We start from the raw sequence: 23,026 nt of genomic DNA on the forward strand, positions 1-23,026 counted from the left end.
CCTCATCAGAAGGCGTTCCTCTGCACACTGCCGCATCAGAAGGCGTTCCTCTGCACACTGCCTCATCAGAAGGCGTTCCTCTGCACACTGCCTCATCAGAAGGCGTTCCTCTGCACACTGCCTCATCAGAAGGCGTTCCTCTGCACACTGCCTCATCAGAAGGCGTTCCTCTGCACACTGCCTCATCAGAAGGCGTTCCTCTGCACACTGCCGCATCAGAAGGCGTTCCTCTGCACACTGCCTCATCAGAAGGCGTTCCTCTGCACACTGCCTCATCAGAAGGCGTTCCTCTGCACACTGCCTCATCAGAAGGCGTTCCTCTGCACACTGCCTCATCAGAAGGCGTTCCTCTGCACACTGCGTCATCAGAAGGCGTTCCTCTGCACACTGCCTCATCAGAAGGCGTTCCTCTGCACACTGCCTCATCAGAAGGCGTTCCTCTGCACACTGCCTCATCAGAAGGCGTTCCTCTGCACACTGCCTCATCAGAAGGCGTTCCTCTGCACACTGCCTCATCAGAAGGCGTTCCTCTGCACACTGCCTCATCAGAAGGCGTTCCTCTGCACACTGCCTCATCAGAAGGCGTTCCTCTGCACACTGCCTCATCAGAAGGCGTTCCTCTGCACACTGCCTCATCAGAAGGCGTTCCTCTGCACACTGCCTCATCAGAAGGCGTTCCTCTGCACACTGCCTCATCAGAAGGCGTTCCTCTGCACACTGCCTCATCAGAAGGCGTTCCTCTGCACACTGCCTCATCAGAAGGCGTTCCTGTGCACACTGCCTCATCAGAAGGCGTTCCTGTGCACACTGCCTCATCAGAAGGCGTTCCTCTGCACACTGCCTCATCAGAAGGCGTTCCTCTGCACACTGCCTCATCAGAAGGCGTTCCTCTGCACACTGCCGCATCAGAAGCCGTTCCTCTGCACACTGCCGCATCAGAAGGCGTTCCTCTGCACACTGCCTCATCAGAAGGCGTTCCTCTGCACACTGCCTCATCAGAAGGCGTTCCTCTGCACACTGCCTCATCAGAAGGCGTTCCTCTGCACACTGCCTCATCAGAAGGCGTTCCTCTGCACACTGCCTCATCAGAAGGCGTTCCTCTGCACACTGCCTCATCAGAAGGCGTTCCTCTGCACACTGCCTCATCAGAAGGCGTTCCTCTGCACACTGCCTCATCAGAAGGCGTTCCTCTGCACACTGCCTCATCAGAAGGCGTTCCTCTGCACACTGCCTCATCAGAAGGCGTTCCTCTGCACACTGCCTCATCAGAAGGCGTTCCTCTGCACACTGCCTCATCAGAAGGCGTTCCTCTGCACACTGCCTCATCAGAAGGCGTTCCTCTGCACACTGCCTCATCAGAAGGCGTTCCTCTGCACACTGCCTCATCAGAAGGCGTTCCTCTGCACACTGCCTCATCAGAAGGCGTTCCTCTGCACACTGCCTCATCAGAAGGCGTTCCTCTGCACACTGCCTCATCAGAAGGCGTTCCTCTGCACACTGCCTCATCAGAAGGCGTTCCTCTGCACACTGCCTCATCAGAAGGCGTTCCTCTGCACACTGCCGCATCAGAAGGCGTTCCTCTGCACACTGCCTCATCAGAAGGCGTTCCTCTGCGCACTGCCTCATCAGAAGGCGTTCATCTGCACACTGCCTCATCAGAAGGCGTTCCTCTGCACACTTCCTCATCAGAAGGCGTTCCTCTGCACACTGCCTCATCAGAAGGCGTTCCTCTACACACTGCCTCATCAGAAGGCGTTCCTCTGCACACTGCCTCATCAGAAGGCGTTCCTCTGCACACTGCCGCATCAGAAGGCGTTCCTCTGCACACTGCCGCATCAGAAGGCGTTCCTCTGCACACTGCCTCATCAGAAGGCGTTCCTCTGCACACTGCCTCATCAGAAGGCGTTCCTCTGCACACTGCCTCATCAGAAGGCGTTCCTGTGCACACTGCCTCATCAGAAGGCGTTCCTCTGCACACTGCCTCATCAGAAGGCGTTCCTCTGCACACTGCCGCATCAGAAGGCGTTCCTCTGCACACTGCCTCATCAGAAGGCGTTCCTCTGCACACTGCCTCATCAGAAGGCGTTCCTCTGCACACTGCCGCATCAGAAGGCGTTCCTCTGCACACTGCCTCATCAGAAGGCGTTCCTCTGCACACTGCCTCATCAGAAGGCGTTCCTCTGCACACTGCCTCATCAGAAGGCGTTCCTCTGCACACTGCCTCATCAGAAGGCGTTCCTCTGCACACTGCCGCATCAGAAGGTGTTCTTCTGCACACTGCCTCATCAGAAGGCGTTCCTCTGCACACTGCCTCATCAGAACGCGTTCCTCTGCACACTGCCGCATCAGAAGGCGTTCCTCTGCACACTGCCTCATCAGAAGGCGTTCCTCTGCACACTGCCGCATCAGAAGGCGTTCCTCTGCACACTGCCGCACCAGAAGGCGTTCCTCTGCACACTGCCTCATCAGAAGGCGTTCCTCTGCACACTGCCGCATCAGAAGGCGTTCCTCTGCACACTGCCGCATCAGAATGCGTTCCTCTGCACACTGCCTCATCAGAAGGCGTTCCTCTGCACACTGCCTCATCAGAAGGCGTTCCTCTGCACACTGCCTCCCTCATCAGAAGGCGTTCCTCTGCACACTGCCTCATCAGAAGGCGTTCCTCTGCACACTGCCGCATCAGAAGGCGTTCCTCTGCACACTGCCTCATCAGAAGGCGTTCCTCTGCACACTGCCTCATCAGAAGGCGTTCCTCTGCACACTGCCTCATCAGAAGGCGTTCCTCTGCACACTGCCTCATCAGAAGGCGTTTCTCTGCACACTGCCGCATCAGAAGGTGTTCCTCTGCACACTGCCTCATCAGAAGGCGTTCCTCTGCACACTGCCTCATCAGAACGCGTTCCTCTGCACACTGCCGCATCAGAAGGCGTTCCTCTGCACACTGCCTCATCAGAAGGCGTTCCTCTGCACACTGCCGCATCAGAAGGCGTTCCTCTGCACACTGCCGCATCAGAAGGCGTTCCTCTGCACACTGCCTCATCAGAAGGCGTTCCTCTGCACACTGCCGCATCAGAAGGCGTTCCTCTGCACACTGCCGCATCAGAATGCGTTCCTCTGCACACTGCCTCATCAGAAGGCGTTCCTCTGCACACTGCCGCATCAGAAGGCGTTCCTCTGCACACTGCCGCACCAGAAGGCGTTCCTCTGCACACTGCCTCATCAGAAGGCGTTCCTCTGCACACTGCCGCATCAGAAGGCGTTCCTCTGCACACTGCCGCATCAGAATGCGTTCCTCTGCACACTGCCTCATCAGAAGGCGTTCCTCTGCACACTGCCTCATCAGAAGGCGTTCCTCTGCACACTGCCGCACCAGAAGGCGTTCCTCTGCACACTGCCTCATCAGAAGGCGTTCCTCTGCACACTGCCGCATCAGAAGGCGTTCCTCTGCACACTGCCGCATCAGAATGCGTTCCTCTGCACACTGCCTCATCAGAAGGCGTTCCTCTGCACACTGCCTCATCAGAAGGCGTTCCTCTGCACACTGCCTCCCTCATCAGAAGGCGTTCCTCTGCACACTGCCTCATCAGAAGGCGTTCCTCTGCACACTGCCGCATCAGAAGGCGTTCCTCTGCACACTGCCTCATCAGAAGGCGTTCCTCTGCACACTGCCTCATCAGAAGGCGTTCCTCTGCACACTGCCTCATCAGAAGGCGTTCCTCTGCACACTGCCTCATCAGAAGGCGTTCCTCTGCACACTGCCGCATCAGAAGGTGTTCCTCTGCACACTGCCTCATCAGAAGGCGTTCCTCTGCACACTGCCTCATCAGAACGCGTTCCTCTGCACACTGCCGCATCAGAAGGCGTTCCTCTGCACACTGCCGCATCAGAAGGCGTTCCTCTGCACACTGCCGCACCAGAAGGCGTTCCTCTGCACACTGCCTCATCAGAAGGCGTTCCTCTGCACACTGCCGCATCAGAAGGCGTTCCTCTGCACACTGCCGCATCAGAATGCGTTCCTCTGCACACTGCCTCATCAGAAGGCGTTCCTCTGCACACTGCCTCATCAGAAGGCGTTCCTCTGCACACTGCCTCCCTCATCAGAAGGCGTTCCTCTGCACACTGCCTCATCAGAAGGCGTTCCTCTGCACACTGCCGCATCAGAAGGCGTTCCTCTGCACACTGCCTCATCAGAAGGCGTTCCTCTGCACACTGCCGCATCAGAAGGCGTTCCTCTGCACACTGCCGCATCAGAAGGCGTTCCTCTGCACACTGCCTCATCAGAAGGCGTTCCTCTGCACACTGCCGCATCAGAAGGCGTTCCTCTGCACACTGCCTCATCAGAAGGCGTTCCTCTGCACACTGCCGCATCAGAAGGCGTTCCTCTGCACACTGCCTCATCAGAAGGCGTTCCTCTGCACACTGCCGCATCAGAAGGCGTTCCTCTGCACACTGCCTCATCAGAAGGCGTTCCTCTGCACACTGCCGCATCAGAAGGCGTTCCTCTGCACACTGCCTCATCAGAAGGCGTTCCTCTGCACACTGCCGCATCAGAAGGCGTTCCTCTGCACACTGCCTCATCAGAAGGCGTTCCTCTGCACACTGCCTCATCAGAAGGCGTTCCTCTGCACACTGCCTCATCAGAAGGCGTTCCTCTGCACACTGCCTCATCAGAAGGCGTTCCTCTGCACACTGCCGCATCAGAAGGCGTTCCTCTGCACACTGCCTCATCAGAAGGCGTTCCTCTGCACACTGCCGCATCAGAAGGCGTTCCTCTGCACACTGCCTCATCAGAAGGCGTTCCTCTGCACACTGCCGCACCAGAAGGCGTTCCTCTGCACACTGCCTCATCAGAAGGCGTTCCTCTGCACACTGCCGCATCAGAAGGCGTTCCTCTGCACACTGCCGCATCAGAATGCGTTCCTCTGCACACTGCCTCATCAGAAGGCGTTCCTCTGCACACTGCCTCATCAGAAGGCGTTCCTCTGCACACTGCCTCCCTCATCAGAAGGCGTTCCTCTGCACACTGCCTCATCAGAAGGCGTTCCTCTGCACACTGCCGCATCAGAAGGCGTTCCTCTGCACACTGCCTCATCAGAAGGCGTTCCTCTGCACACTGCCTCATCAGAAGGCGTTCCTCTGCACACTGCCTCATCAGAAGGCGTTCCTCTGCACACTGCCTCATCAGAAGGCGTTTCTCTGCACACTGCCGCATCAGAAGGTGTTCCTCTGCACACTGCCTCATCAGAAGGCGTTCCTCTGCACACTGCCTCATCAGAACGCGTTCCTCTGCACACTGCCGCATCAGAAGGCGTTCCTCTGCACACTGCCTCATCAGAAGGCGTTCCTCTGCACACTGCCGCATCAGAAGGCGTTCCTCTGCACACTGCCGCATCAGAAGGCGTTCCTCTGCACACTGCCTCATCAGAAGGCGTTCCTCTGCACACTGCCGCATCAGAAGGCGTTCCTCTGCACACTGCCGCATCAGAATGCGTTCCTCTGCACACTGCCTCATCAGAAGGCGTTCCTCTGCACACTGCCGCATCAGAAGGCGTTCCTCTGCACACTGCCGCACCAGAAGGCGTTCCTCTGCACACTGCCTCATCAGAAGGCGTTCCTCTGCACACTGCCGCATCAGAAGGCGTTCCTCTGCACACTGCCGCATCAGAATGCGTTCCTCTGCACACTGCCTCATCAGAAGGCGTTCCTCTGCACACTGCCTCATCAGAAGGCGTTCCTCTGCACACTGCCGCACCAGAAGGCGTTCCTCTGCACACTGCCTCATCAGAAGGCGTTCCTCTGCACACTGCCGCATCAGAAGGCGTTCCTCTGCACACTGCCGCATCAGAATGCGTTCCTCTGCACACTGCCTCATCAGAAGGCGTTCCTCTGCACACTGCCTCATCAGAAGGCGTTCCTCTGCACACTGCCTCCCTCATCAGAAGGCGTTCCTCTGCACACTGCCTCATCAGAAGGCGTTCCTCTGCACACTGCCGCATCAGAAGGCGTTCCTCTGCACACTGCCTCATCAGAAGGCGTTCCTCTGCACACTGCCTCATCAGAAGGCGTTCCTCTGCACACTGCCTCATCAGAAGGCGTTCCTCTGCACACTGCCTCATCAGAAGGCGTTCCTCTGCACACTGCCGCATCAGAAGGTGTTCCTCTGCACACTGCCTCATCAGAAGGCGTTCCTCTGCACACTGCCTCATCAGAACGCGTTCCTCTGCACACTGCCGCATCAGAAGGCGTTCCTCTGCACACTGCCGCATCAGAAGGCGTTCCTCTGCACACTGCCGCACCAGAAGGCGTTCCTCTGCACACTGCCTCATCAGAAGGCGTTCCTCTGCACACTGCCGCATCAGAAGGCGTTCCTCTGCACACTGCCGCATCAGAATGCGTTCCTCTGCACACTGCCTCATCAGAAGGCGTTCCTCTGCACACTGCCTCATCAGAAGGCGTTCCTCTGCACACTGCCTCCCTCATCAGAAGGCGTTCCTCTGCACACTGCCTCATCAGAAGGCGTTCCTCTGCACACTGCCGCATCAGAAGGCGTTCCTCTGCACACTGCCTCATCAGAAGGCGTTCCTCTGCACACTGCCGCATCAGAAGGCGTTCCTCTGCACACTGCCGCATCAGAAGGCGTTCCTCTGCACACTGCCTCATCAGAAGGCGTTCCTCTGCACACTGCCGCATCAGAAGGCGTTCCTCTGCACACTGCCTCATCAGAAGGCGTTCCTCTGCACACTGCCGCATCAGAAGGCGTTCCTCTGCACACTGCCTCATCAGAAGGCGTTCCTCTGCACACTGCCGCATCAGAAGGCGTTCCTCTGCACACTGCCTCATCAGAAGGCGTTCCTCTGCACACTGCCGCATCAGAAGGCGTTCCTCTGCACACTGCCTCATCAGAAGGCGTTCCTCTGCACACTGCCGCATCAGAAGGCGTTCCTCTGCACACTGCCTCATCAGAAGGCGTTCCTCTGCACACTGCCTCATCAGAAGGCGTTCCTCTGCACACTGCCTCATCAGAAGGCGTTCCTCTGCACACTGCCTCATCAGAAGGCGTTCCTCTGCACACTGCCGCATCAGAAGGCGTTCCTCTGCACACTGCCTCATCAGAAGGCGTTCCTCTGCACACTGCCGCATCAGAAGGCGTTCCTCTGCACACTGCCTCATCAGAAGGCGTTCCTCTGCACACTGCCGCATCAGAAGGCGTTCCTCTGCACACTGCCTCATCAGAAGGCGTTCCTCTGCACACTGCCTCATCAGAAGGCGTTCCTCTGCACACTGCCTCATCAGAAGGCGTTCCTCTGCACACTGCCTCATCAGAAGGCGTTCCTCTGCACACTGCCTCATCAGAAGGCGTTCCTCTGCACACTGCCGCATCAGAAGGCGTTCCTCTGCACACTGCCTCATCAGAAGGCGTTCTCTCTTCAGCCACAAACTTTGCGATAGAAATTCTCGACAAGGGAAGTGAGGTTAAACTTAATATAAGATTACTGTCAGATCCGGAGTTGAAAACCGCAATTGCAGTGTTTAGCTGTAATTAAGAGCCTGAGAGCAGATGAAGGTCTGTGAGTGGCTGTGATGCATGTGACGATGTCAACAAGCCAAGAAAAAGGCAATTATCCAGGAGCAAAATCTCACTGTTGAGAATATAATATACGAGAAGTTACCAAGTTTAGCGCAGTTTGCGGCGATTTTTAACATTCCCATCAAGGGAGGTGAAGAGACACTGGTGATGTGCTTTTGATCCGAAGACATGGAGCTGTTTTCGCTTTCCCGAGCTCAGTGTAACTCCAGCTTTAGTACTTCCACAGATTATATACTTACATATTTAAATTTGTAACTTGTAAGTAATGTCTGTGTCGTACACTATACTGCCATTACCTTCCCACATATCACGTGACAAATATATAATACTGACAAGAGACTGATCAAGAGACATATCATCTTGCTGCAAGGTTGATGTACTGATTACATCAACCACCTCTGCACTCCTACTTGGTCTTCCACCAGTGTAACAGACTGATGACGCTTGCAGGGCAGTTGAAACATTTCCCTAATAAAGATTCTTCGTGAATATGATAATAGTATACAGTACCGATAAGTTCATTATAAGGTGCATGTACAGTAGTTAGATATCTTTATTCTAAAACGTTGAGTCAACACAGTAAGCTTCTTCAACTAATACATCCGTCTTACTCTTCACTTCAATTTATTTGCTGAGTAAATTATTTGGTCTTAAAATTTCTGAAAGAAAACTTAAAAAGGAAAACTTAAATCCCACAAATCAACATGAATATTTTTCATTAAAAAATCCTACCTATGAAGCTTAATTTTCCAATTGCCTGTGTATTAACTGCGAGGAAAGAAAGTCGCTGTTGATATGGTGTACCTTTAAGTCCCAGAAGCCGTAATTAACAAAGTTTTGCTTCAAATATTGATGGTGAGAATCAAGGCTCGTGGCGAAGGAGACAGACTTCATGGTAACCTTTGGGCTTCTATATAATATAACATCAAATATGTCAAACAATAAAAAGGCACAATACCGTGACTGGAACAATACACAAAATAACCTGTACATAGGAGAATGAAACTTATGACGACGTTTTGGTCCTACTTGGACCATTAACTAGAGAGAGCACTGACCATTAGGAAGTTGGTTATCTTCAGTCCTGTGAGGTGGATGATGGTGGGGGTCCCCGGCACTACCGTCTTATCGTAATCTTGTAGGAGACTCCTTCGCAGCTGTTGCTCTGCCTGTAGCTTTTGTAGGTCAGCTGCTGCTGGTGCTACAACACGGTCAGCGATTTTATATTTAGTAAAATTGGATACTTCGGCAGTGTGCTGCTGCTCACTATTCTACGTATTGGAAATAAAAGCTGTGTTTTCCTGTCAGTCTGAGCTAGGAGACTTCAGTAAGACAATGAGGCTGAGTTGGGAGACTTCAGTAAGACAATGAGGCTGAGTTGGGAGACTTCAGTAAGACAATGAGGCTGAGTTGGGAGACTTCAGTAAGACAATGAGGCTGAGTTGGGAGACTTCAGTAAGACAATGAGGCTGAGTTGGGAGACTTCAGTAAGACAATGAAGCTGAGTTGGGAGACTTCAGTAAGACTATAAGGCTGAGTTGGGAGACTTAGGTAAGACAGTGAAGATATCACCAAGAGAGGCGAGGAAGAGGGAAATAAGCAGATAAACTGATGAGGGAGATGCAGACTGACTTGTGGGGAAAACAGGAAGAATGGGGGAGTGCTTGCGTGTGTATTTGTTTGCTCGTGTGTGTATGTACGCTCGTGTATGTGTGCTCATCTATTTGTATTACAGGGGTCGATACATAGCTTCTCGTGTGTGCTCGTGTGTGTGTGTGTGTGTGTGTGTGTGTGTGTGTGTGTGTGTGTGGGTGTGTGTGTGTGTGTGTGTGTGACCCAGTTAATATTTGCACATATAACTCATTACAGTTGTGACCGGGGTGTGGACGTGTGAATTGCTCATTACTTTATAATTTGTTCATGATTGTAACCACGTATAAACATATGTAAGTAAATAAGTAAGCTTACTTACATGATTCATTACCTTTGTAACTTGTGAATTCATTACCTTTGTACCTTGTTCAGCTATCAAAACTTTGGGGCCCAGTCCCTGGACCCATTATTTACCTCTGTAATCCCTTGACTACCACCCACAGGATGGATATGGGGTGCATAATAAAGATATTAAACCAGGAAAGCAGGGAGGATGGGGGAGATGCAGAGTGGTGGGGGAGGCAGGGGGAGAGTGAAAACATGGGTTGGTAATAACATCAACACAAGATCAAGGTCACGTGCAGAAACCTCATTCACGAAGTGTTTCTAAATTACTATCTTCAATTTTATCTTTATGTCCTGTGATGAGAGTGTATCTTGCTTGTACCTGAAGACACAAACACACACACACACACACACACACACACACACACACACACACACACACACACACACACACACACACACACACACACACACACAGGAACCAGGAACCTTACATAGCTTTAAGATGAGGTATGATAAAGCTCATGGAGCAGGGAGAGGACCTAGTAGCGCTCAGCGAAGAGGCGGGGTCAGGAGCTGAGTCTCGACCCCTCCAACCACAATTAGGTGAGTGTATACGCATAAACACACACACACACACACACACACACACACACACACACACACACACACACACACACACACACACACACACGCACACACACACACAGGAGGTATTTCTTCAGCCACATAGTCAGGAAGTGGAATAGTTTGGGAAGCGATGTGGTGGAGGCACGATCCATACATAGCTTTAAGCAGAGGTACGATAAAGCTCACGGTTCAGGGAGAGTGACCTAGTAGCGACCAGTGAAGAGGCGGGGTCAGGAGCTGGGACTCGCCCCCTGCAACCTCAACTAGGTGAGTACACACACACACACACACACACATGGGGGTCCTGAAACAAGGAGAGCCAAAATGATGGATATGGTACTGGAAAACCCCATGCACCAACATGTTAGGGACACTGCCAGAGAGAGGGAAGGATGAACCAGCAAGACTGGACCTTGTGTTCACCCTGAGTAGCTCAGACATTGAGGACATCACATATGAAAGGCCCCTCGGAGCTAGTGACCACGTGGTTCTGAGCTTTGAATACATTGTAGAGCTATAAGTGAGGAGGGTAACAGGAGTAGAAAGGGAAAAGTCAGACTATAAAAGGGGGGTCTACACAGGTATAAGGACCTTCCCGCAGGAGGTTCAGTGGGAAAGAGAGTTGGTAAAAAATCAGTAAACTAAATGATGGACTATGTAACAACAAAAATGCAAGGAGGCAGAGGAAAGGTTTGTTCCCAAGGGTAACAGAAATAATGGGAAGACCAGAATGATCCCTTGGTTTACCTGAAGGTGTAGGGAGGCAAAAAGTAAGTGCATTAGAGAATGGAAAAAGTACAGAAGGCAAAGGACGCAGGAAAATGACGAGATTAGTCGATGAGCTTGGAACGAGTATGTACAGAAAAGGAGGGAAGCCCAGCAGCAGAACGAAAACGACATAGCATCGAAAGTCAAGTCTGACCCGAAACTGCTTTATAGCACAACAGGAGCAAGACAACAGTCAAGGACCAGGTAATCAGGCTGAGGAAAGAAGGTGGGGACCTCACAAGAAACGACCATGAAGTATGTGAGGAGCTCAACACGAGATTTCAGGAAGTATTTACAGTGGAGGCAGAAGGGACACTGGAAAAACAAAACAGAGGGGTACACCAACAAGGAATATACTAACAAGTGTTAGATGAAATGCACACAACCGAGGAGGAGGTGAAGAAGCTCCTAAGTGACCTTGATACCTCAAAGGCAGTGGGATCGGACATCTCTCCGTAGTCCCTTAGAGAGGGAGCAGAGATACTGTGTGTGCCACTAACCACAATCTTCAACACATCCCTTGAAATTGGGCAACTACCTGAGGTATGGAAGTCGGCAAATGTAGTCCCCATCTTTAAGAAAGGAGACAGAACAAGGCACTAAACTATAGACCAGTGTCACTGACGTGTATAGAATGAAAAGTCATGGAGAAGAATATCAGGAGGAGAGTGGTGGAACACCTGGAACGGAACAATGTTATAAATGACAGCCAGCACGGATTCATGGAAGGCAAATCCTGTGTCACAGAGCTACTGGAGTTTTTTGACAAGGTAACTGAAGTAAGACACGAGAGGGGTGGGTTGATTGCATTTCTTTGGACTGCAAGAAGGCCTTCGACACAGTTCCTCACAAGAGATTAGTGCAGAAGCTAGAGGATCAGGCACGTATAGCAGGAAGAGCACTGCAGTGGATCAGAGAATAGCTGACAGGGAGGCAACAGCGAGTAATGGTACGTGATGAGGTATCACAGTGGATGCCTGTGACGAGCGGGGTCCTACGGGGGTCATTCCTGGGACCAGTGCTATTCTTGGTATATGTGAATGACATTACCGAAGGGATAGACTCAGAAATATCCGTGTTTGCAGATGATGTGAAGTTAATGAGGAGAATTAAATCTGATGCGGATCAGACAGGTCTACAAAGAGACCTGGACAGTCTGGACGTGTGGTCCAGCAACTGGCTCTTAGAATTTAACCCCGCCAAATGCAAAGTCATGAAGATCGGGGAAGGGCAAAGAAGACTGCAGACAGAGTATATGTCAAATGGGGTTCAATCACGGATTGGGTAATAAACACTGACGTCGGATGTATTAGTACGTATATTAGAGGGAATATATATGTATAGGGACGCCAGGCCTGTCCTGTCTCATCTCTTACGACTCAACTTGAACTGCCCTGGCGAGTGCCTGGAAGACGAGCGGCATACAAATTATGGCCAAAGACAGCAAACCTCTCTCAAGGAGAAAGATTTGGGGGTGAGTATATAATACCGAGCACGTCGCCGGAAGCACACGTTACCCAAATAACTGCTGCAGCATATGAGCGCCTGGCAAACCTGAGAATAGCGTTCCGATACCTCAGTAAGGAATCGTTCAAGACTGTACACTGTGCACGTCAGGCCCATACTGCAGTACGCAGCACCAGTTTGGAACCCACATCTGGTCAAGCACGTCAAGAAATTAGAGAAAGTGCAACAAGGCTGGTTTCAGAGCTAAGGATTATGTCCTATGAAGAAAAGTTAAGGGAAATCGGTCTGACGACACTGGAGGACAGGAGGGTCAGGGGAGACATAATTACGACATACAAAATAATGCGTGGAATAGATAAGGTGGACAGAGACAGGATGTTCCAGAGATGGGACACAGAAACAAGGAGTCACAATTGGAAGCTGAAGATTCAGATGAGTCAAAGGGATGTTAGGAAGTATTTCTTCAGTCATAGAGTTGTCAGGCAGTGGAATAGCCTAGAAAGTGACGTAGTGGAGGCGGGAACCATACATAGTTTTAAGACGAGGTTTGATAAAGCTCGTGGAGCGGGGAGAGAGAGAGAGAGGACCTAGTAGCAACCAGTGAAGAAGTGGGGCCAGGAGCTAGGACTCGACCCCTGCAACCACAACTAGGTGAGTACACACACACACACACACACACACACACACACACACACACACACACACACACACACACACACACACACACACACACACATGCACAAATTACTAACAAAGGTATTCAGGTAAAATTCTTTTGGATTCCGTTACATGTCCTCTGGGAACATGTTAAAGTTGATGCCTTGGCTCTTGTTCCAGGGGATTGTAGCTATCCTGCTCCTACGTGTTTATGAATATATTACTATGTCTACTACTACTACTACTTCATACCTACGCTAGAAACCAGGATGCGTCTATCAAAGGAGTATACGCTAGAAGTAGTCAGGATGTGTCTATCAAAGGAGTATACGCTAGAAGTAGTCAGGATGCGTCTATCAAAGGAGTATATGCTAGAAGTAGTCAGGATGTGTCTATCAAAGGAGTATACGCTAGAAGTAGTCAGGATGTGTCTATCAAAGGAGTATACGCTAGAAGTAGTCAGGATGCGTCTATCAAAGGAGTATATGCTAGAAGTAGTCTGGATGTGTCTATCAAAGGAGTATACGCTAGAAGTAGTCAGGATGCGTCTATCAAAGGAGTATATGCTAGAAGTAGCCAGGATGTGTCTATCAAAGGAGTATATGCTAGAAGTAGTCAGGATGCGTCTATCAAAGGAGTATACGCTAGAAGTAGTCAGGATGCGTCTATCAAAGGAGTATATGCTAGAAGTAGTCTGGATGTGTCTATCAAAGGAGTATATGCTAGAAGTAGCCAGGATGTGTCTATCAAAGGAGTATATGCTAGAAGTAGACAGGATGTGTCTAGAAGTAGTCAGGATGCGTCTAGAAGTAGGAGTATACGCTAGAAGTAGTCTGGATGCGTCTATCAAAGGAGTATATGCTAGAAGTAGTCTGGATGTGTCTATCAAAGGAGTATATGCTAGAAGTAGCCAGGATGTGTCTATCAAAGGAGTATATGCTAGAAGTAGTCAGGATGCGTCTATCAAAGGAGTATATGCTAGAAGTAGACAGGATGTGTCTATCAAAGGAGTATACGCTAGAAGTAGTCAGGATGTGTCTATCAAAGGAGTATACGCTAGAAGTAGTCAGGATGCGTCTATCAAAGGAGTATACGCTAGAAGTAGACAGGATGTGTCTATCAAAGGAGTATACGCTAGAAGTAGTCAGGATGCGTCTATCAAAGGAGTATACGCTAGAAGTAGACAGGATGTGTCTATCAAAGGAGTATACGCTAGAAGTAGTCAGGATGTGTCTATCAAAGGAGTATACGCTAGAAGTAGACAGGATGCGTCTATCAAAGGGGTATACGCTAGAAGTAGTCAGAATGTGTCTATCAAAGGAGTATACGCTAGAAGTAGACAGGATGCGTCTATCAAAGGAGTATACGCTAGAAGTAGACAGGATGCGTCTATCAAAGGAGTATACGCTAGAAGTAGACAGGATGCGTCTATCAAAGGAGTATACGCTAGAAGTAGTCAGGATGCGTCTATCAAAGGAGTATACGCTAGAAGTAGACAGGATGTGTCTATCAAAGGAGTATACGCTAGAAGTAGTCAGGATGCGTCTATCAAAGGAGTATACGCTAGAAGTAGTCAGGATGCGTCTATCAAAGGAGTATACGCTAGAAGTAGTCAGGATGCGTCTATCAAAGGAGTATACACTAGCAGTAGTCAGGATGTGTGTATCAAAGGAGTATATGCTAGAAGTAGTCAGGATGCGTCTATCAAAGGAGTATACGCTAGAAGTAGACAGGATGTGTCTATCAAAGGAGTATACGCTAGAAGTAGTCAGGATGCGTCTATCAAAGGAGTATACACTAGCAGTAGTCAGGATGTGTGTATCAAAGGAGTATACGCTAGAAGTAGTCAGGATGCGTCTATCAAAGGAGTATACGCTAGAAGTAGTCAGGATGCGTCTATCAAAGGAGTATACGCTAGAAGTAGTCAGGATGCGTCTATCAAAGGAGTATACGCTAGAAGTAGTCAGGACGCGTCTATCAAAGGAGTATACGCTAGAAGTAGTCAGGACGCGTCTATCAAAGGAGTATACGCTAGAAGTAGACAGGATGTGTCTATCAAAGGAGTATACGCTAGAAGTAGACAGGATGTGTCTATCAAAGGAGTATACGCTAGAAGTAGACAGGATGTGTCTATCAAAGGTGTATACGCTAGAAGTAGCCAGGATGCGTCTGTCAAAGGAGTATACGCTAGAAGTAGTCAGGATGTGTATAGTTACTGATAAATGGACGAGAGTGAAGAGCAGTGTCAGTAGTAGGTCAGGGATGGTGGGTAGAGCGGACGTGAGGGTCATACTGTCACACAAGCAACACCCACACTCACTTCTCCATCTCCCTGCCTATCAAGTCAACAATAGGCACAACAAACTTTCCTTGGCACAACGTTTCGCTCAGGGGTCGAGCCGTATCATGACCTTATAATCCTCTACCCTTAGCGAAACGTTGTCTTAATAAAAGGTTATTGTGCATAATGTGGACTGTTCGTCTGTACGTTCCTGTGTATCCCTTGAACTCAGCATTCTGCCGCTACGGGATATATACACCGTGAGATGTATGTCTCTCAGTTGCATATATGCTGAAATGATGTATTAGACGCGTTCTACTGGTGATGTATAATGTTTATAAGTTTAGTGTTTCCACATAATAATAATAATAATAATAATAATAATAATAATAATAATAATAATAATGTAATAGTTTCAGAAGTCATTCATAATTATGACTATAAAGCTCTACAAAGAGGGAAATATGGCTTGATAAAGCTTTACATAGAGCGAGAATGATAAAGCTCTACAAAGAGGGAAATATGGCTTGATAAAGCTTTACACAGAGCGAGAATGATAAAGCTCTACAAAGAGGGAAATATGGCTTGATAAAGCTTTACACAGAGCGAGAATGATAAAGCTCTACAAAGAGGGACACATGATAAAACTCTACATACAAGAGACGGCTTAATAAAGTTTACACAGAACGAAACGCAACTGTTGTCCCAACGAGAGCCTCTTTTTCCTCCCTTAACCCAAGAAAGGTGGCTTTTGTTTGCAGTGGTGGTTTGTCAGGGTTGTTTCCTAGGAAGCCACACACAACAGTCTCCTAACTCCTCTGCATCTGTTTACTACTACTACTAGGTGAGGATGAGGAGCGCACCAGGTGTTAGAAGACGGGTCCAATTATCCTGTTGTTGTGGTTTATAGGGCAGGTGACAGCTTGCGCCGTATCGAACCCAGTTGTCTTCACTCACACTTGAACTGAATCAGGTTTCTAATCGGATTATTAACCCCGGGGGGTTGCTAACCCATGATTACCCAAGAAAGTCAAGTATTATGGCTTATTTCCAATGGGATCTTTAGTTCCTTTTTTCCCCCAGGAAGCCACCCAGAAAAAAACATGTAATTTCTAGTCAAATGGGTTTTGTGGGAACAGATATGGGGGACAGACAGCTTTTACATGTTTTGTAATTAATAAAATTGGATATATCGGCATTATGCTGCTACCGTTTCTTTTACATTATAGTTACACAGTGAGAACAGGAGCTGTGTCTCTCAGTCATATTCTCCCATACATCTCATATCACTGAAATTCGAAGCCTAGTCCTTTCGATCGTGAGTTGAATCCTCTACTATTGATCGACGAAACATTCAAACACAAATGCATACACACTGAGCCATGTATGAAATTCAGTGTATATACACTGAGAGGTGTATGAATTTCAATGTATATACACCGATAGGTTATTCTAATCCCTATTTTAGGGATTAAAGTATTGTTGACTGGTGGTGACGTACAGCCTTAACCCCATTAAAACAACTGAGTAAAACTACTAAAGTTAAATCAAGTTTATAAAATTGCTCACAAACAGTGTCCAGAATATCTTGTTGCCAATTTTGTCAAGGTCGGGAACCAAGGCAATCATAGTACTAGGGGGAGAGAAGACAACTTTGTAGTACCCACAGTCAGTGGCCAGGCTTCAAACACCTTTAATTGTACAGCAATAAAGGAATGGAACAGACTGCCTGCACATGTCAAAGCCAGTCATAGCATGAACCAGTTCAAGAAGAGTGCCAAAAGGTGTCTGATGAATGTAGCTACAGAAAGAATGATTTTTTATTTATTTTTTTTTTAGCTAACACACATGTAAATATAAATAACTAATTTTTACCTTATTCCTAGTATCTCTTTTATAGTATAATAATAAGGTATTAAAAGGACCCCATGACTTTTCTTTGGTTATACCAGGTTCACTACACATATGGTACTATATATGATAATCTATGCAACTGTATTTGTTTATACCTGAATAAACCTACTAACCAAGCAAAGAAGCTAGTCACTATTTGTTGGCTTCTGTGGCCTTTGGAACACCATTCTGCCGCAGCTGCCTGACTTCACTGACACCCGAGATAAAGGTTGTAGCCACTGTGAGATTTCTTTGGGTGATTTATGCACCTTGACATTCCTTGTGAACTGTCTCTGACCTACAGTCAAGAGGAGACTTTAGACACCGTTTCGGTAATAAACAGTTGATTATAACTACGACCCAAATTTTTAAAGGGATGGACCGGTAAGCCAGCGGAAGGCCTCGGTTAGATGACCAAAAGCTCCAACGGCGTGTCATTATCTAAGACCAGCGTCAGGAAACACTTGTCTCTTTTTCCTTGAGTGAAGTTTGTAGTCTCTGGCCCCCTAGACTGTACTCCGTCTGCGGTCTTCTTTGCCCTTCCCCAATCTTCATGACTTTGTTGTAATTGGTGGGGTTGAACTCCTGACGAACCTTACTAACCTAATAAAGTTGGTAGAATTACCGACAATATGTAAAGTAAAAGGACACAGGAGCTTTGTCAAGCTTGACAAAGCTCCTGGGGAGCGAAACGTTGCCACAATAAAAATGTCACATTAGTTGGACTTGTGTCCTTTTACTTTAGTTAATAACCTAACATAACCTGACCTAACTTAACCTGACCTAACCTAACCTGACCTAACCTAACCTAACCTTACCATTCTAACTGACGTTTCGGTCCGTTCTGGGCCATTATCAAGTCACTTGATAATGGTTCAAGACGAACCGAATCGTCGTCTTTAATTTCCTCGCCTAAGTGTGAGTTATTTGTGGATTGTTTCAGCCAGAGTAGTTTGGCTTTTATTTCACATGTAAATTTTTCTCATAATTCGATTCCTCCCTCCCTTATATTTCATGTGAATTGTCCTTTTAATGCGATTTATGTTCCTTATATCCCTCGCGTGAATTGTCTGCATATTATGATATTTTTTCTCCTGATTTGTTTTTCAGAGGGATTTGTTAAGATGATTTGGACATTTAGAGAGAATGGAATAAGATAGAACGGCCAGGAGGGTACACAAGGCTAGAGTGGAAGGAATGATAAGGGTCGTCCTAGGAATTGTTACAGGAGGGGCTGTCAAGGAGGTTTTGAGTGCCAGGGGCTTGAACATCCAACAGGCTTGACTGACCTCGTTAGATTGTAGTGGAGGCAGTGAGTTGTTAGTGATTCTTGTGCATTATAGTCATTGTTGAAGATTCTATGTGGACGAAAAACAGAGATCGGAGTTGGCTAAATTTTGTGATTTGTTTGTGTTTTTTTTTTTAATGATTTGACGCGATGTTAGAGTGTGAGCGAGGTAACATTTATGAAGAGACTCTGGGGAAATTGGTTAGCTGGGCTTGAGTCCTGGGGGTGGGAAGTACAGTGCCTGCACTCTGAAGGTGGGGTGGAGATAATGCAGTTTGGAGGGGCATGTGAACTGCAGTGTCAGCACCCTACTGACAAGACAGTGAATGAATGACGGCGGATGTTTTCCTCTTTATTGGATGGTCACCCTACCTCGGTAGCAGACGCCAGTGTCTTGAAAAATGATGATAATAATAATAATAATAATAATATAAAAATAAATAAATAATAATGATTAATAATAATAATAATAATAATAATAATAATAATAATATTATTATTATTATTATTATTATTATTGTTATTATTATTATTATTATTAATAAACATAATAACCACAAAAATAATAATAATTAAATTTTAGACGTGGGAAATAAGATTTAGCCTTGTCTTGATGTGGGATATTTTTCCTGAATAATTAGCGAGCCTTTCAGAGGTGATTAACGGAAGACTCATTAAGGATGGATGTAGGAGTTAACATCCTGGTGATTCATTAAGGATGGATATAGGAGTTAACATCCTGGTGATTCATTAAGGATGGATATAGGAGTTAACATCCTGGTGATTCATTAAAGATGGATGTAGGAGTTAACATCCTGGTGATTCATTAAGGATGGATGTAGGAGTTAACATCCTGGTGATTCATTAAGGATGGATGTAGGAGTTAACATCCTGGTGATTCATTAAGGATGGATGTAGGAGTTAACATCCTGGTGATTCATTAAGGATGGATGTAGGAGTTAACATCCTGGTGATTCATTAAGGATGGATGTAGGAGTTAACATCCTGGTGATTCATTAAGGATGGATGTAGGAGTTAACATCCTGGTGATTCATTAAGGATGGATGTAGGAGTTAACATCCTGGTGATTCATTAAGGATGGATGTAAGAGTTAACATCCTGGTGATTCATTAAGGATGGATATAGGAGTTAACATCCTGGTGATTCATTAAGGATGGATGTAGGAGTTAACATCCTGGTGATTCATTAAGGATGGATGTAGGAGTTAACATCCTGGTGATTCATTAAGGATGGATGTAGGAGTTAACATCCTGGTGATTCATTAAGGATGGATGTAAGAGTTAACATCCTGGTGATTCATTAAGGATGGATATAGGAGTTAACATCCTGGTGATTCATTAAGGATGGATGTAGGAGTTAACATCCTGGTGATTCATTAAGGATGGATGTAGGAGTTAACATCCTGGTGATTCATTAAGGATGGATGTAGGAGTTAACATCCTGGTGATTCATTAAGGATGGATGTAAGAGTTAACATCCTGGTGATTTATTAAGGATGGATATAGGAGTTAACATCCTGGTGATTCATTAAGGATGGATGTAGGAGTTAACATCCTGGTGATTCATTAAGGATGGATGTAGGAGTTAACATCCTGGTGATTCATTAAGGATGGATTTAGGAGTTAACATCCTGGTGATTCATTAAGGATGGATGTAGGAGTTAACATCCTGGTAATTCATTAAGGATGGATGTAGGAGTTAACATCCTGGTGATTCATTAAGGATGGATATAGGAGTTAACATCCTGGTGATTCATTAAGGATGGATATAGGAGTTAACATCCTGGTGATTCATTAAGGATGGATGTAGGAGTTAACATCCTGGTGATTCATTAAGGATGGATGTAGGAGTTAACATCCTGGTGATTCATTGAGGATGGATGTAGGAGTTAACACCCTGGTGATTCATTAAGGATGGATATAGGAGTTAACATCCTGGTGATTCATTAACGATGGATGTAGGAGTTGACATCCTGGTGATTCATTAAGGATGGATATAGGAGTTAACATCCTGGTGATTCATTAAGGATGGATGTAGGAGTTGACATCCTGGTGATTCATTAAGGATGGATGTAGGAGTTAACATCCTGGTGATTCATTAAGGATGGATGTAGGAGTTAACATCCTGGTGATTCATTAAGGATAGATGTAGGAGTTAACATTCTGGTGATTCATTAAGGGTGGATGTAGGAGTTAACATCCTGGTGATTCATTAAGGATGGATGTAGGAGTTGACATCCTGGTGATTCATAAAGGATGGATGTAGGAGTTAACATCCTGGTAATTCATTAAGGATGGATATAGGAGTTAACATCCTGGTGATTCATTAAGGATGGATGTAGGAGTTGACTTCCTGGTGATTCATTAAGGATGGATGTAGGAGTTAACATCCTGGTGATTCATTAAAGATGGATGTAGGAGTTAACATCCTGGTGATTCATTAAGGATGGATGTAGGAGTTGACATCCTGGTGATTCATTAAGGATGGATGTAGGAGTTAACATCCTGGTGATTGATTAAAGATGGATGTAGGAGTTAACATCCTGGTGATTCATTAAGGATGGATATAGGAGTTAACATCCTGGTGATTCATTAAGGATGGATATAGGAGTTAACATCCTGGTGATTCATTAAGGATGAATGTAGGAGTTGACATCCTGGTGATTCATTAAGGATGGATATAGGAGTTAACATCCTGGTGCTTCATTAAGGATGGATGTAGGAGTTAACATCCTGGTGATTCATTAAGGATGGATATAGGAGTTAACATCCTGGTGATTCATTTAGGATGGATGTAGGAGTTGACATCCTGGTGATTCATTAAGGATGGATGTAAGAGTTAACATCCTGGTGATTCATTAAGGATGGATATAGGAGTTAACATCCTGGTGATTCATTAAGGATGGATGTAAGAGTTAACATCCTGGTGATTCATTAAGGATGGATGTAAGAGTTAACATCCTGGTGATTCATTAAGGATTGATGTAAGAGTTAACATCCTGGTGATTCATTAAGGATGGATGTAAGAGTTAACATCCTGGTGATTCATTAAGGATGGATGTAGGAGTTAACATCCTGGTGATTCATTAAGGATGGATATAGGAGTTAACATCCTGGTGATTCATTAAGGATGGATGTAGGAGTTAACATCCTGGTGATTCATTAAGGATGGATGTAAGAGTTAACATCCTGGTGATTCATTAAGGATGGATGTAGGAGTTAACATCCTGGTGATTCATTAAGGGTGGATGTAGGAGTTAACATCCTGGTGATTCATTAAGGATGGATATAGGAGTTAACATCCTGGTGATTCATTAAGGATGGATGTAGGAGTTAACATCCTGGTGATTCATTAAGGATGGATATAGGAGTTAACATCCTGGTGATTCATTAAGGATGGATGTAGGAGTTAACATCCTGGTGATTCATTAAGGATGGATGTAAGAGTTAACATCCTGGTGATTCATTAAGGATGGATGTAGGAGTTAACATCCTGGTGATTCATTAAGGGTGGATGTAGGAGTTAACATCCTGGTGATTCATTAAGGATGGATGTAGGAGTTAACATCCTGGTGATTCATTAAGGATGAATATAGGAGTTAACATCCTGGTGATTCATTAAGGATGGATGTAGGAGTTAACATCCTGGTGATTCATTAAGGATGGATATAGGAGTTAACATCCTGGTGATTCATTAAGGATGGATGTAGGAGTTAACATCCTGGTGATTCATTAAGGATGGATATAGGAGTTAACATCCTGGTGATTCATTAAGGATGGATGTAGGAGTTAACATCCTGGTGATTCATTAAGGGTGGATGTAAGAGTTAACATCCTGGTGATTTATTAAGGATGGATGTAGGAGTTAACATCCTGGTGATTCATTAAGGGTGGATGTAGGAGTTAACATCCTGGTGATTCATTTTTTGATAAGTTTTGCTGTTTTTAAATTTACTGTGTTTAGTGTAGATAAAATAAAGTTGGCGACTGCTGTGATTTTTTAGTGTTGATAGTGAGTCATTAGTGATTGTTGTGATTGTAGTAAGTTGTTAAATATTGTGATGAGTTGTTAGTGATTGTAGTGAGTTGTTGGTGAATATTGTGGATTATAGTGAGTTGTTAGTGATTGTAGTGAGTTGTTAGTGATTGTAGTGAGTTGTTGGTGAATATTGTGGATTATAGTGAGTTGTTAGTGATTGTAGTGAGTTGTTGGTGAATATTGTGGATTATAGTGAGTTGTTAGTGATTGTAGTGAGTTGTTGGTGAATATTGTGGATTATAGTGAGTTAGTGATTGTTGTGGATTATAGTGAGTTGTTAGTGATTGTTGTGGATTATAGTGAGTTGTTAGTGATTGTTGTGGATTATAGTGAGTTGTTAGTGATTGTTATGGATTATAGTGAGTTAGCGATTGTTGTGGATTATAGTGAGTTGTTAGTGATTGTTGTGGATTATAGTGAGTTGTTAGTGATTGTTGTGGATTATAGTGAGTTGTTA

At 46.4% G+C, this 23,026-nt stretch overlaps 1 protein-coding gene across 3 annotated transcripts in view; it reads right to left on the minus strand.

The window, feature by feature from the left end:
* LOC128698804 (neuronal acetylcholine receptor subunit alpha-5-like) overlaps positions 1 to 23,026 on the minus strand; it is a 169,959-nt gene that overhangs the window by 83,204 nt on the left and 63,729 nt on the right. For all 3 annotated transcript variants that reach the window (XM_070097732.1, XM_070097730.1, XM_070097731.1), the window contains exon 3: positions 8,647 to 8,789. In XM_070097732.1, the coding sequence (XP_069953833.1) occupies positions 8,647 to 8,789 (143 nt within the window). The remainder of the gene's footprint in view (positions 1 to 8,646; positions 8,790 to 23,026) is intronic.

This window comes from Cherax quadricarinatus, chromosome 59 (genome assembly GCF_038502225.1).
Source record: "Cherax quadricarinatus isolate ZL_2023a chromosome 59, ASM3850222v1, whole genome shotgun sequence".
In the NCBI taxonomy this organism is placed as follows: Eukaryota; Metazoa; Arthropoda; class Malacostraca; order Decapoda; family Parastacidae; genus Cherax; species Cherax quadricarinatus.